The 15732-nt window shown below is 49.8% G+C and overlaps 1 protein-coding gene across 2 annotated transcripts in view; it reads right to left on the reverse strand.

Annotated features, from left to right (window-relative positions):
• Positions 1-15732, reverse strand: part of VPS13D (vacuolar protein sorting 13 homolog D) — a 2979414-nt gene that overhangs the window by 480977 nt on the left and 2482705 nt on the right. For both annotated transcript variants that reach the window (XM_078642819.1, XM_078642818.1), the window contains one exon: positions 13477-13626. In XM_078642819.1, the coding sequence (XP_078498945.1) occupies positions 13477-13626 (150 nt within the window). The remainder of the gene's footprint in view (positions 1-13476; positions 13627-15732) is intronic.

The raw sequence follows: 15732 nt of genomic DNA on the forward strand, positions 1-15732 counted from the left end.
CAAAGGGCCAAGAGGGGCTCGGGATGTGACCCGAGCCCCGGCGACCTCCCACGACACCACAGGGACTCCCGCAGGAGTTTGCGGCGAAGCCAGAGCGCCGTGGTCTGAAGGAGGGACCCCTGAAGGGCAGCACCCCAACGGCACCACATCCTCCGAGCCTGGATCTGAACCAGTCGGGGCCGGGGCCGAAGCCGCCAGCGACGCCGCAGAGGGCCCTGCACAGCGCAAGGGATCCGCCGACTTCCCAGGAGGGGAAGGAGGAGGAGAAGCCAGCGAGGCCTGCAAAGCTGCTGCATATGTCTACATCTGGGTTCTCGACGCCCCCTCACAGGGAAATGGTGGATAGGGTGACGAAACGTGGGGCCGCATCACCAGCGGAGAGCCCACGCCCCCAACAGGCCGGAAACCAGCCCTCGGGGACGAACTGCGACACTAACCGACAGGGGAGCGACGCTCTTGCGCACAGGAGAGGGATGAGGAGGACGACGTTGACGTCTGCTTCGAAAACCTTCCGCAGAAGCTGATTGAGGTGACGAAGCCGATCTGGACATGCGAGCCAAGAGAAGTTTCATCCGGCGCTCCTGCCGCGAATTCAGCTTCAACCGTTGGCACACCTCGTAATCAGTGGAGTCATGATCTCCCCCCAAGCACCACATGCAAATGAGGTGAGGGTCCGTCGTCGACATCAGGCGTCCACAAAACGAGCATGTCTTAAAGCCTGAAGGCATACGCACACTGTTCTCACAAACACAAGCAATAGCTGAAAGGGAAAGGCCGAAACAGGCCCAGAGCACGAACCTGATCCGGGTTGCAAGCAGAAATGGAAAAAACTGATGTCCGCGCGCCGGGATGGGGCTTATGCGACCTCACTGACGTCACGCCCGTGGACGACGTCAGGACAGAATCACGTGGTACCACCCCAGGCGCGCAGAGATGCTGTTGCAAGAAAAAATTCTGGATCCAGTCTCACACCTGGGGATAATTCAATGTTAAGGAATCTGCGGCTAGTAGTCTCTATCAGATAAATGAGTACCGTCGAAGAGCATGTCATGTAGCGCCAGCTAGATTGCCTCAGAAAACTTAGAGGAGCGAAGCCAAGCATGTCTGTGCAATGCCACTGCAGAGTCCATGGCACGCCCAACTGAGTCGGTGGAGTCCAAGCTACACCAAATAAGCAATCTAGCCACCTGCTGCCTGTCATAAATCAACTGAGTTAGTTCATCTCGATGAACCTACGGAAGCAAGGGTAAGAGCCGTGCCAAGGAATCCCATAGGTTATGGGAAAAACGTCCAAGAACAGAGGACGTGTTAATAGAATGTAAGGCAGCATTGATGGAAGAAAAGATAAGCTTCCTACACGAGTCCAGTTTCCTAGAATTTTTATCAGCTGGAGTATGAGGAAGATCATGTAAAGAAGGCGATGTCATAGCGGTCTGGACTACAAAACTGTTGGACTTGGCCCTTCTGGCAGGTTCACCCCTAAACTTTTTGCTTTTAATGGTGACCTGGTGATGATGATTTTTGGGTTCTGCGCACTTTCACTGTGTCCCAGTGGAAAGTGCGTGCGCACTCTGGGTGGGTGGATGAATGCGGCGTGTATGTGTCTAGTGGGGAAGTGCCGCTTCTAGACATGGGTGTGCGTGTGCAGTGAGTATGCTAGTGCGTGATTGGCTGAAGCTGGCTGGGGAGCCTGGCTCCAGGAGTCTGTGTGGGTCTGCCCCGGTGGTGAATGGAGAGATTAGCATGCTGATGTGAGGGGAGGAGTGCACCTGGGTCCTGAATGAGGCTGGGTTTTCCCCACACAATGCTGGCTCCGCCCCCTGTGGTGCGTCTAATGACCCTAGCCCTGCCAGTGAATAGAGTGAGGGGCTGAGCACATCAAGGGTGCTCCCAGACCAGCTGCGACTGGTTCTTCTCCCACCCTGCCTTCAGACAAAGGTTTACTGTGTATAAAAAGGGGCTGTGTCCCCTTAGAATTTGTTCTTTCCTGATCTTACTGGGGGGCTGCTGCTGGCACCAGGAGGAACCGCCACTTGGGACTGCCTTCCTGCCTGGAGGGCCCAGTGAGCTGGCCCCTGGCCCAGTCTTGCCCCCCTGCCTGGCTGCATCTCTACAAAGACTTTTGGCTGGACTTGCTGTCCTCAAGCGCCTGGAAGCGCTTTGGCTGGGCCCTAGCGCTGGGAGCGCTTTGTTTTCCCCTCTTGCGCTGGGAGCGCTGTATTTGCTGTTGTAGCGCTTGGGAGCGCTTTGTTTGGCCACTGGCGCTTGGGAGCGCTTGGTGCTCCAAGCCGGTGCCCACCCGGCATTTGCTGCAAATTGCAGCGGATTTCCATTGGTAGCGAGTGCCACCTCGCTTCATATTTAAATTCTAGAGGGAGCCTACCCCTCGTGTATCTCCCCGCATCACAGCCGCAGCCCGGGACAACCGAACATCGCCGCCGGCCCGTGACCAGGAAGTCAGGCAGGCCAGGGGGGGGGGGGGGGGGGGGGCACATTGCCGGTGCCCGTCCTGCCCCTCCAGTGCCGGGGCATTGCGTGAGCTGAGAGCCCAGAGAGGCTCTAGGGGGCATTGCGGAGTTTTTGGAGCCCTGAGGCTCTTGGGGGCAGTTGGATATTTCGAGTCCCCAGAAGGGGGGCTCCAACAGCGGTCAGCATTGGTTCACGAGCCCAAGAGGCTCCAGGGGCATTACAAGTGTTTTGAGTCCCCCGAGCGGGACTCCACCGATTGCGAGGCCCCACTGTGGAGAGCCCACGAGGGGCTCAAGGCGCCAATTGGTTTTATGAGCCCTGAGAGGCTCACGGCGGCATTTCATTTTCACAAGCCCCGAGGGGCTCTTGAGTGCCCACATTGTGTTTAAGAGCCCCGAGAGGCCCTAGGGGGCATTGTGTAGAGTGCTTGTCTCATACATTTATATATTTCAGATATTGAAGGGTATTCTTTAGGCTAGAAATTGTTTAGAACATTTTTCTACCTATAACTTTCCTTCACTAGTGGGCATTTCCTTTTGGTCAGAGCCTGCGAGGCTCCAACGTGTTGGCCACATCCTCCTTACAGCTGCCCAGCACTTTGTGGGCAGCTGCCACGTTTAGGCCCCTGACATTGGGACACAGGGCGTCCTAGCCCCAACAAGGCCAGTTGGCCTATGGACAGTCACAGGTGGTGACTTATGTGAATTTGGCGCAATTGTTCTTTTGCTGCACCTCTGAATGTGTTTTTATGCGTCATGTGCCTTGTTCCTTACACCGCTGAATGTATGTTATGCATCATGTGTTATGTGCTTATGCCCCTACAGGTATTGTGATACTTAGGTGGTTGTTCTTGCTAGTACAGGTGGTGCTAGTGAGGTCCTAGTTCCCTGCGTGACCTGTTCCTAAGGTGGTTAGGATTGCGTAGGTGGTACTTAACCTTTACCAGTAGTTACTGGTTGTGTGCTACATTTTCTAATTGGTGCTACAGTGATTTTATATTCTAGGTTCTAAGTGCTGAGTGCTAAAAGTGTCTATTCCTGACAGTGGTCCAGGTGGCCCTGTCTTGTACATATCCCCTGTAAATTCTGCCCGTGCCTGTTGGCACATTGTAAAGTGTATGTTTTTATCTAATGTGTTTGGTGTAATACAAAGGCTATTTTTATATATAACCTTGTGTGGAGTTTCCTTTGTGGTGGGCCTTGGGTGTTGTTGCAGGGGGTGCGTGCGCAAATACTTAACTCACATCGCCTCCAAGTTTAGCCTTACTGCTCGTGCTACGTTACCAAGGGGGTGAGCAGGGGTTATCTTGGCGTGTAACTCCCTTGCCCTGACGTAGAAGTGGTGGTTATACAAAGAGAGTACAAAGTTCCCCGGGAAGAGTGAAGTAGTAGTGTTGTGTGTGCTAGGATGAGGGGGGAATCCCCTTGTTGGGACTAGAACCCTCACACACCCAGCAAGCTAGGTGTCATGCTTCATCATATGGGTTCTGCTCCTCGTCAGACTGGCGCTGCAATGTCTGACGGGCTCCCGAAATCGGGGCTCTTTATCGGAGATCTTTTGTCCCGGCCATATGGTGCATGCGTGTGTGAGGGCAGGAGGGGTTGTGTGTGTGGGCGTGAAGTGAATAATAAAGTTCTAGTGTACCACACAGTGAAAAATGAATCAAAAAGTGATGGAAATTATAATGAAATAATTAGAAACTTGCGACGTGGTATACAACCTTCTATGGGCGGTAATACCGATTAGCAGGCCGATTGGTCCTACTCAAGTTCCTAGACCTGTAAAGAATAAACAGAACATGGTTTGCAACTGGCGAAGTGCCACTGGCGAAGTGCCAATCCCAACAGGTCACTTTGTATCCATGACGATCCATGCACACATACATATACATACATCACGAGCACCTCTGGTGGGAGGGTGAAAACAGGCATAGACGATAATTATTGGCATAGCGAGTTTTAGTGAGAGATTTACACAACCTGTGGTCTGTGCCCTTGAATAGACTAAAAACATTGTGTTCTTAGCAACGCTACTAGAAGAAGCAAGAATTCATCTAGTAAAGGAAAAGGAGACCGAAAGCCATCATGCTCACCCCAGGATATTCCCTGAAGTGCTTCTCAGTCTGCTTTCCGATGAGCCAATGGGACAAGGTATGGTACCTAACGGGAAGATTTGATAGTCTGATGAGCTATTACAGTATAAGCATGGTATGCTCTGGGCATCAAAAAGGACCCCTATGAGGGCGCACACCAGGAGGTAAAGGTGTATCCTCACATGCTCCAATATAGGTGGGTATCGGAGCCCAGTCGCCCCATGGTCAGAAACGAACCGGTTGTTTATGGCCGCCAAAATGTGCACCACGCTCGCAAACCCGCGCCGGCACCCCCGCGCCGCCCTCCCGCGTGTGTACCACAGGGCAGGGCAGCGCATCAGAGCCGAACGCCAGGCAACGAGTGCTCGCCACAGCCGCCCATAACGGATCCCAGTGCGTGACATAGCCAGGTCACGACTGCTCACCCGGCACCCACTGCCTCTGGGGTGGTCAAGGAAGTATCCGCCTCCCCTCCCTGGTTGCGAGATGTCCTTAGCCGTATTCGGCAGGTTTAACACGGCAGAAAATGGGGCGGGAAATTGAAGGAAATCCAAACAAAAAACAAGCACGAAGACCTTACCTACGGTGACCCACGGTTCAGGCCGTTGCACCTACCCCCGGACGGCGTCTCGTTTGAGGCGCTCAGCAGCTGGTAGCTGAGTGCCGGGACGGTCCTTCGTTATAAACATTAATGACGCCCCATAATGTTCGGTCACATGGGCTGCTAGGTGTACGCCCCCTGCCCCACCTCTTTCTCTCGTCGTGACAGTGTGAGGAAGGAAGCCCAGAGTAAAGGGGCGCGGGTGGCGGCCATCTTGGAGAGGAGTTAAGTCGAGGAGGCACCCGGCTTCACCTGGGGTTAACCACTCGAAATGGACCAAAGGTGGGGAACAAGTGGGGCAAAGACAGGGGGGGGAAAATAAGGGGTGGGATTACTGCGTGTGTTCATATACCTCATGGAAAAATTATTAGTGATTTTCTTTTTAATTTAATTTTTTGGGGTTAAGTTCATATCGAACACCCAGGCTGGTCAGAATGACATTCCATTAAATAATTTGGATGGTATAATTGACACACGGGGGTTCACAAATTGAAACACTTCAACTACCCAGTGCATTCCACGGAACAGAGTCGTTTAGCCCCCGTGAGTCTAATTGTAATCGATGCACCCATCTTTGTTCAATCCTGAACAGGGCTTATTTCGTGATTGCTGGGTGAGATTCCAAAACTAGCCATTTGAGACTGTCAGCAGCATGGTTGCTTTGGAAGTAATGTTCATATAGTTTGGTGTGTGTCTTCAAACACCTGATGTTGCTTTTATGTTCCATGATTTTTACTTTGATTTGTCTCATTGTCATCCCTACGTAGTTTTTCCCACAGGGACAGGTAATCAGGTAGATACATTTGGTGCTATTACAGTTGGTGTGTTTTCGCAGCTGCCACAGGAAGTTATCGGTTAGTCTTACTTCTTTGGCTTGTGATGTTTGTGGACAAACCGCGCACCCACCGCAAGGGAAGTGTCCCACCACTGGGGGCAGTCTCCACAGCGTACTCTGATTGACGGTTGTGTTTCTCTTGGGTCGTGTGTGGATGAGGGCATCTTTGAGGTTAGGTGTCCTTTTGAAAGCGAACCTCGGGCGCGGGATATCTAGTCCCCCAGTGTTCACTATGGACCAATGTTTATTGATGGTTCTCTTCAGAAATGATGAATTGGGAGTAAAGCTTGTGACACATGTTATCAGGTCATCACTACTTTTCGGATGTGGCTCTAGTAGGCACTCTCTAGGGTTATTCGATGCTCTCTTAAAAGATTTCCTAAGGAGTCTAGTAGGATAACCTCTGTCCTGTAACTTGTGTTGTAGGAGTGTGGCTTCTCTTTGGAAGTCTGTTTTGTCTGTACAGTTCCTCCGAATCCTGAGGAATTGTCCAAAAGGGAGGTTATCCCTCAGGGCACGTGGGTGGTAGCTTTGGTACAGAAGAAGACTATTTCTGTCGGTGCTTTTACGATAGAGGGTTGTGCTCAGACCCGTTGGGTTGAGGTCAATGCATAAATCCAAAAATGGGATGCTATCCACTGAGATGCTCCCCGTGAAATTCAAAAAGGGATTCTGCAAGTTAATCCACGTGCAAAAGGCTTCACAGGTAGCCCGATCACCCTTCCATAGGACTAGGATGTCGTCAATATACCTGCGCCACAGAGTGATATTGTGCAGGTAGGGATTGCATTCAGATCTAATAATGTTCTCCTCAAAGGTTGCCATGTAAATACATGCCAGGCTTGGAGCGAAGGTAGAACCCATTGAGGTCCCCTGGATCTGGTGGTACAATTGAGTGCCATATTGAAAAAAGTTCTCTGTCAAGGCCAGAGAGGCACATGCCATAATGAATGATATTGGTGTGGCGGAGGACCATTCCTCTCGCAATAGGGTCATCTCAACTGCCTCCCAAGTTGCTTGTTGGGGAATGTTGGTATATAGTGCCTCGACATCCATAGTGAGGAGAAGGTCAACATCATCCCTCCCCTCAATGGATTCGACGAGGCGGAGGACATCACTGGTGTCTTGCAAAAAAGACGGTATTTTTCTGACCACTGGTTGGAGAAAAGAGTCACAGAACTTAGACAGAGGCTCAAGAAGTGAGCCGATACCTGAGACAATTGGTCTTCCCGGTACCGGTACCACTCCCTTATGAATCTTGGGGAGGGTATAGAAGTATGGAATAACCGGGTCTGAGGTAATCAGAAAGGCTGCTTCATTTTTTGAAATCCATTCGTTCGTTTCTCCCTCCAGTACAAGGCTGGAGATGGCAGTGGCCAGTCTTTTGGTAGGGTCTGTAGTGAGAGGTCTGTAATGGTTGACATTGGAAAGTTGACGTTTGCATTCCCTGTCATAATCACCAGTATTTTGAATGACAGTTGCCCCACCCTTGTCTGCTTGTTTTATGACTATGCTGTTGTCATTCCCCAAAGCCAGAACAGCTTGTCTTTCATTCGAGCTCAGATTTTTATGGGTGGATGTATTCGGTCTGTTGTCCAGGCTCCTAAGTACTGCTCTTTCAAAGGTTAGTATCTCAGGAGGGACCATTGAGTCAGAGGGAGTAAAGGTGGACGGTTTCCGTAAACCAGTGTCAGTTTTCTCTGGGTCAGGCTTCTCAGCAAAAAAGGAACGTAGTCGTACCTTCCTAAAGAATTGTTTCATTTCACATATTTCAGTGAAGCTATCCGGGGTCGGGGTGGGGACGAAACCCAACCCCTTCTCCAGAATCTCCGTCTCAATAGAACTCAAAGGTCTGTCGGAAAGAAGTGGTGGTCCCTGACTGACTTTGGCGCAAGCCCTGGCCAGCCAGGGATCCCATTTCTAACAAAAACTATGGTGTGTTTGCGGACGATGGCGACACTCAGGGTCACTGGGGGCAGGGCAGTGAATGTGGGCAATAACCCTGTCCACAGGGGCACCAGTTGCAGGCCTAGTCCCCGCCCCTAGTAAAACATCATACAACGCCTCACAGAAAGGCCACCCTGGTTCAAGGCCTGACTGAGCTGGATGAAGAACCCCAATGAGGGGCACTGTGGACTTGGACACTAAGGGGAGGGACAAATCTAACACAACAGCCACCCGGCACAAAATGTCTGCCAGGGAAGAGCTGGCTTCAGTGGCGAGGGCCAGAGGAGACAGTAGGGGAGGAATCTAGCCCGCTGGCTTCTGCCAAATCAGTAATCCACACATCAAGAGGTGGATTTGAGGGCCTTGGCCATCTTGGGCATGGAAGACAAACTTCTGAAGCAGTTTCAGAGACCAAAAGACTCCACTTGGAAGAAGGGAATCCGGTCACGACTCCGTAGCAGAGCCGCTCCAACGTCAGAGTACGAGGTCGGTAGGGTGTCGGACAGCGCTGCCCCTGGACCAGCAGCACGGACATGCACACACAGAGGTTAAAAGAAAGCCTCTCTTGGGTGAAGGTATTCACACCTTCCCCCAGTCAGGAAGAGCCAACTGTGGTGGAAAACTGCAAAGGCCTGCCACCTTTGAAATGCACACCCAGCCTTTCCTGATAGATAAAAGGAGCAGTCCCCCCTTCTGTCCTCACCCCTTTTGGCGGGAAGACAGGCGAGTAATGTAGAAAGAATAGGAGGGTTACCCCCTCAGCCAACTCCAACACTCAGGTGCTGGAGGTGAGGTAAAGCCCATTTTTTTGTGCCCATCATCTTGAAGATGGTGGGACTTTTCCAAACAGGGCTAGGGCTATGTCCCCCTTCCACCAGAGGTGGGTATATAGAGGGTGTAGACACACCAGGTAAGGGGCCCATTGGCCACTACCTGTCACTCCCTTGTAAACACAACTAAATGTAGTATTTAGGTGGCATCCCCAGTGCTGGAAACTAGATTCCATGGACACAAGAAGATGATGAACAAAGAACTGCTGTTAGACTGTGAAGTGCAGACATCGTGGGGGATTTTGGGAACAAACTCCTGCCTGCCGCCTCAGAACTCGACAATCACCATCTTTCTGCTGTGTGACCTCCACTAACCACAGAGGGTCATCAGCACTTCCCAAATTGCCAGGAACTCCCTCGAGATAGAGGTACTATCTCCCTGAAGCTGCAGGCACGAAAATCAGCGGACTCTGATCCTGTGTCGTCCAGCTACCTAGCCCCACCGATGTATCCAAGTACCAGCGAAAGGTACACCTGCTCTGGAGGGTCAGCTCTGCCTCTGCATCATGTCTTGAGGCCCCCGGACTCACTGGAGCTGAGAGGCACGAATAACCGGGGTACCAGACAATCTGCTGCCAAACCAGCAAAGCTGAGTCCAGGCAGGCTCTAACTCTACATCGAGCCAGCACCTGACGAGGGACATCAGGACGTCGAAGACCCATCTCAGCAGTGGCCAAGCAGGTCAAGAATTGACAGTCCAAAGGGACCAGCTCTGGACCGCAAGTTTAATCTCTGGGCGCTTTTGCCTAGCTGCCGAACTTCACTGCACCCAGCTCAACTGCCCGGCCGGGCATCTGAAACCAGCTGTGCTCCTGAGGCCCCAGAACCCTTGCGACCTCTACTCTCCCTTTTGAGCCTTTGGACTTGCTTGCAAACCCGCCTCTGCTTTGCTTTTACAGGTGATCCCTCTCCCTTCATAGCGCACCAGCTACAAGGTCCTTTTGTTCCTTGCTCCCGGTGAAATCAGGGACGCTTCCGAGAACTTGGTCTTGGTACTCAGGACCTTGGCCCGAACTTTCTGATTTCCAAAAGGGTAACCACAACTTTAACTGCACTGCATTGCTTTTTCCAATTACCATTTTCATTCCATTGGAAACGTATTGTGAGTAATTGCGCACAACTGTAGATATTGCATTTACTCTGAATTTCTCGTATTGCAAAAAGTATGTACCTTGCACCCGAAATGCTTTGTCTGCTCTCAACTTCATTCCTTGGGTGTGTGTATCATTTATTGCCTTGGTGTGTAAAACAAATGCTTAGCACTACCCTGTGATAAGCCTAACTGTTCGAACACACTATCACAAAAATAGAGAGTTAGTAATATCTGCTTTTACCTCTGTAAACCAATAAGGGTCTCTTCGACCTCTTTGAACACCGTACCCCATTGAGGTGCCCCATATAGAGAGGTGTGGAGGGAGGAAAGGAAATCCCCCAGCTGCTAGTGACAGAAGGATAACAGTTAAGGTCACAAACAATGAAGGGGATTGGTGGCCCAGGTGAAAGGGACCAAAAAGAAGAGCAGACACAACAGGTACGCCATGAATACGATGAGAGATATGTATAAAACAGGCACAAGAGGACTAAACGCTTTGAGACGAACTGTCACAGGAGCACGATAAGTCTGGAGTAATGGAACTGAGGCCTGAACACTATGAACTCAAAGACGTTGCCTGCCTGAGGCACTAGTAGAACCCATAAGGACAGAAGGACAGAGAAAGATGAAAGCAAAGTTCTAATGAGGGATACAACGACTAAGAGTAGCTCACTTAAATGCCTTCGAGGCATACAAATAAGGTCAGCGGAAACGGGGAACAACTCTATAGTGCAACTGCACAACATAAACAGAATACCAGCCACAAATTAAGTACTTGGGCAGGAAAAATGGAAGCTGTAAATGAAGTCAAAGGACAGACTCCAGGAGACCGCAAAACAAGAGAAGTTCTAGACGGCTGGAAACGGAACCTGTCACCTACAGCATAAACATGACAAAAGGTACCTGCAGAAAGCAGGAACACCATACCAGGTGTATCCTGAAGGGGAGAGAAGATCTCTGCCCTAGAAAGGCAGGAAAGACTCAAAACAAGGGGAAACAACAATCCACGACAACCGTAGTACAATAATCGAGTTAAGACTCCGTACCACCATGACTAACCCTGAATCGGTATAAAGGTGAGTTGGCATGCACGCCAAAAAGGGAAGTGCCATCCAAAGGCATGCCGATCAAAGCAGTTTGCACAGTTCTATGAAAACATGGACATATGCAACCATGTGCGCTGACATCGAGCAATGGAAGAGGCCATAGCCAGACCAACAGAATCAGTAGTATCCATACCACAGCGGATACTAAGATTGGCAGCTTGCTGCCCATCTTGTACAAGGGAAACAAGAGGATTCTGGGTTTCCTCCGGAAGGGAAGGCAAGAGGCGCCTCACAGAGTCCCACAAGGTGTGGGAGTAGCGGGCAAGCAGACAAGAAGTGTTTAGAGAGTGAAGAGCGGCGCTAGCAGAAGAGAAAATACGCCTACCACGAGCGTCAAATTTCCTTGCCTCCCTTTCCGGAGGGACAGGGGGAAGAAAGTCAATATTCTTTCAAACTAAAGCAGCCTGAACCACAAAGCTCTCAGTAGAGGGATGTCTAATTAGACAACAAGGAAACACGGGGCCGGGCGATGCCTGTGAGAAATTGAGCGACCCACAGGGAACCCTGTTTCTGGTTTAGTCCAAGCACCCAAAAGGATATAAAAAAGACAGTCACTTTAAGGAAGTACAGACTGAACATTAAACTGGGCAGGGTGTAAAACACCAATTAAGGGGTCTGTTGAAAATTCCACAGAAGGAAGGTGTACATCCAGGGCAATCGAAACTCGCTTGACCATGTCCGTCAATGTGGAACTGACCTCAGTAGCCAAACCAGGGGGACACAGGAGGCCGGCGAAGATTCTATGCCACTGGCGTCAGCCAAGTTAAGTAACCAGCCAGATGGCATAAGGGGTGATACCTTGTCCTGAATTGGAGGAGGACACACCATACCATCTGTAGTACATCTACAACTATGGTCCTCAGAATAAAAACCTAGAGGAAGAGAGTCTGAAACGGTCAGCTCCAGCGACGCCGCCTCCGATGCCGTAACGGAAGCCGGTCGACTCTGAGAAGGCGAGGCTTCGACGTCGGAAGGTGTTACAATCGGCATCACCAGAACACCATCGGATCCCTAAGATGCCGATATCGGAGTCAGCAGACCAGACGTGAGATCCGAAGGTGGAAGCCAGCAACAGGATGTGCACCAGTGCCAGTGAGGTGTCAGACACAAGAGGCCAACCTGAAGCCTAGGGCGCACATGCAGGCGGAGTCACAGGCACAAACTCATGCACCTCCATGGGGCATGAAGGTGCTCCAAAGGGAGGTGACAATCCAAGAGCAGAAAGAATAGCTTGAGAATATTATCTCATCTGGGTCAAAGGACCCCCCCGCCACGATAGGTGGTGAGAAGCGGGGCGCACTTATGCATCAGCACTTCTACAGAGCAGTGGGGATCAGCGGTAGGCGATGAAGGTGGGACGTGCCGCAGCATGCTGTCAGCACCAAGGTTTAACTCCAGGCGTTGAAGGTGAATAACGCCCACTGGAACGGCTCATAGAATGGATTTGCGGTCGGTCCCTAGAATGCTTAAGGGACCGAGGACAATGAGAAGACTTTGAAAATTGTGACACCCATGCTGCCACAAGCTTCATGCGACATTTACTACGCTCCTTCAGTCTGAGCTGTTGACATGTTGCACTCGTCGTGGTGCTCACCCAGACACCACATACAAATCGAGTGAGGATCAATGGCGGGCATTTGTCGACCACAGGACTCACAAGGCTTGAACCCTGAGGGCATCGAAGAAATTCACACTGCTCCATCGATGAGAGACGTCGAGTAGGCCAAAAATGGCTGGAGGAACTGCAGTGTGGATCTGAGTGTTAGCGCGGAAAAGAAGTAAATGACAGCGCATCGGTGGCGAGAGATTATGGACTCCGTTGATTTCACATTTGGGAGACGATGTTGCTATGGAGACGCTCGATGGCCTCTGCCGACACACGGAGGTACTGCTGGGAAAATTTCCGGATCCAGTAAGGCACCTGGGGAGGATTCTAAGATAAGGAATTTGCGGATAGATATTTCTATCAGATTAAAATTACATGCTACTGCAATCATACTTTCGGGTTAGATATAACTACTAAATAATATAGTTAGCTTCCTTGCATTTGAGCTTATTTGGTTATACTTGCCATTCCATAATTTGTATATCAAACTGATAAACAGGATAGTTTAAGTTAACAGTTTTTCTATTGCTGTACAAAAACATTTGTATTTTCACACCTTTAAATAAATCACTCCTTGTGTATGTTGACTGTGGTAGTTTCTGAGGGCTTTAAGATTTACTGCCCCACTATAGTAAATCCCAGGCCAAAATGTAACCAGATCTAATTAAGATTTCAACATGCAAGACTGGGTAAAAGGTAATTAGGCAGATAAACATGTAGGCAAGGTTTGTATGAAATTGACATAGATTTCAAACATTCATAATCAGTTAAAAAGTTGCACAATGATCCCAAACATACTGCATTATAAGGATGGAAAAACATTTGAAATATAAATGGGTAGAGAAGTGTAGCTTTAAAAATGCATCCTTTATTCCTCTTGGCAATTAATATCCTTACCTGAACATCCTGAATGCTGAGCTCAAGCACCAGATTAGTTGCCAGCTGCGTGTAATGCACATTAATCCCTATGAGACTTGCAAAAACTAACTCCTCCGGAACTTTATTGATTAAAGATACCCCTATTCCACCATTTAATTTTATCATCACCTAAAAAAGACAATTCATAATCACATTTTAGTACACAATACCAGTAATGTCACCAATTTATCTCTTCATTCAAAATAAATACACATCAAGAGGAACATTTATTGAAGCAGGCTAATCTTAAATCTTCCTTTGTTAATCCCAATATTTCATAGCATCTGGCACATCAACTTTCTAATTATTTTGATTTACTTGGCCACATCACTAGGCCTGGCATTAAGACACGTATAATCAAAACCGGTGGCATACAACAGACATGGCTAACAATACTAAAATCATTCCCTACACTGTGCACACCAGATTCAATATAATCAGTATAGGTACGTACATTTTCTGCAATTAAATGCAACTAACTTTCTTCAGCAAGAAGTGAATGGTACTTCAAGCAATGCTGTTCCTAGCGTAAAACTTAGGCTATGACAAATATGGATAATCTGGAATGATCACACAATTATCTCAACAGACTAGATCTACTGAAAGAAACCCAAAAAACAAGCAAATGAACAATATTGTGTTCAAAACAGAAATACAAGGTGTAGGAAGGTAGGATCCTTCTGGCATGGTTACCGGCACTTTTTTGCTGGTGGTGTTCTGTTTTCTGACTAGTCTGACTGCGATCCTGCTAATCAGGACCCTAGTCACTGTGCTCTCTCCCTAAATTTGACTATGGTAAGTAGTTTGTAATCTTCCCAATTGGCTGCTGGTGTACCCTTCAAAGTCCCTAGTATATGGCACTAAGGTACACAGGGCATAGGTACACCAGGGGTCTCCCATGGGCTGCAGCATGTATTATGCCACCCATAACAGACTACTCAAACTGTGACAATAGACCTGCCACTGCAGCCTTTGTAGGTTGGTGCTAGCATCACCTACAACAGATATAAGTTTCCTTATATACGAGGTCACTGCACTTAAGGTGCTGACACAGGATGTCCTGAGGGCAGAGAATAGGCTCCGAGACCTGGAAAAGGAGAGACCAGACCGACCTGATAGGCAGGAAGACCTGCTTGCAGCACACGAGAAGGCGGCAACACAGGTGGGAAGGCTGTGCTCCTTTGATTATAAGGCCTACACCACTCGAGCCCAAGTGGAATGGGACAAGTCTGGGGCGCTACTGGCGTGGTTGGCGAACCCGGCGTGTGGAGGTACACTGATCCTGGAGATTCGTGATCAGGGGTGGGTGGCGTATTATACTCAGCAAGCCATCAACACACACTTTCTGAACTATTATACCACTCTTTATCAGAGTAGGCTTGATCCTGGGACTGTCAACGGAACTGGGTTCTTAGAGGGGATAGAACACCCCCAGATTGATAACGATGCGGCGGAGGAGCTTGGTAAAGATGTTGAGGTGGGGGAAGTGCGTAGCGCTATCAAGCATATGGCTAGGAACAAGACACCGGGGACGGGCGGCCTTCCGGTAGAATTCTTCTCGGAATGTGTAGATATCCTGGCCCCGAAGCTAGCCGTAGTATATAACAAGGCACGCGGGGGGGGGGGGGTTTGGGGAGTTGTCTTCCTGCTTCCACGAGGGAGGCAATCATCGTGTCTCTCTTCAGACCGGGTAAGCCGACCTGGGACCGGACTGCATACGGATCGCTTGCCATGCTTAATCTGGACTATAAGATACTAAGTCGAATCCAGGCTAGTCGGCTAATGGCCCACATGTCGACGTTAGTTCACGTGGACCAAGCGGGAGTTATCCCAACTAGGAACACAGCGATGACACCTATTGCAGGGAGGAGGCTTGTATTTGTCAATTGATATCGAGAAGGCCTTAGATAGTCTAGAGTGGCCATATCTTTTTGCGGTCCTGAGGGCGTTTGGACTGGGAGACCGTTTCGTGGAATGGACGGCAATCTTGTATAACAACTCCACTGCTAGGGTCAGAACGGGAGGGTTGATCTCGGCTGCTTGCAAAGCGGGTAGAGGCAGGGTTGCCCGCTTTCGCCCCTGCTCTTCGCGCTGGCAATGGAGCCAATGGCTGTTCAGGCAAGATCGGGCTGTCAATACCAGGGGCTGATGGTGGAGGGACACTTACAACACATAGCACTGTATGCAGACGATCTCCTTTTGTTTCTGGCTGACTCAGGGGAGGCCCTCCGGGAA

The sequence above is a fragment of the Lissotriton helveticus genome, chromosome 5_1, assembly GCF_964261635.1.
Source record: "Lissotriton helveticus chromosome 5_1, aLisHel1.1, whole genome shotgun sequence".
NCBI lineage: Eukaryota > Metazoa > Chordata > Amphibia > Caudata > Salamandridae > Lissotriton > Lissotriton helveticus.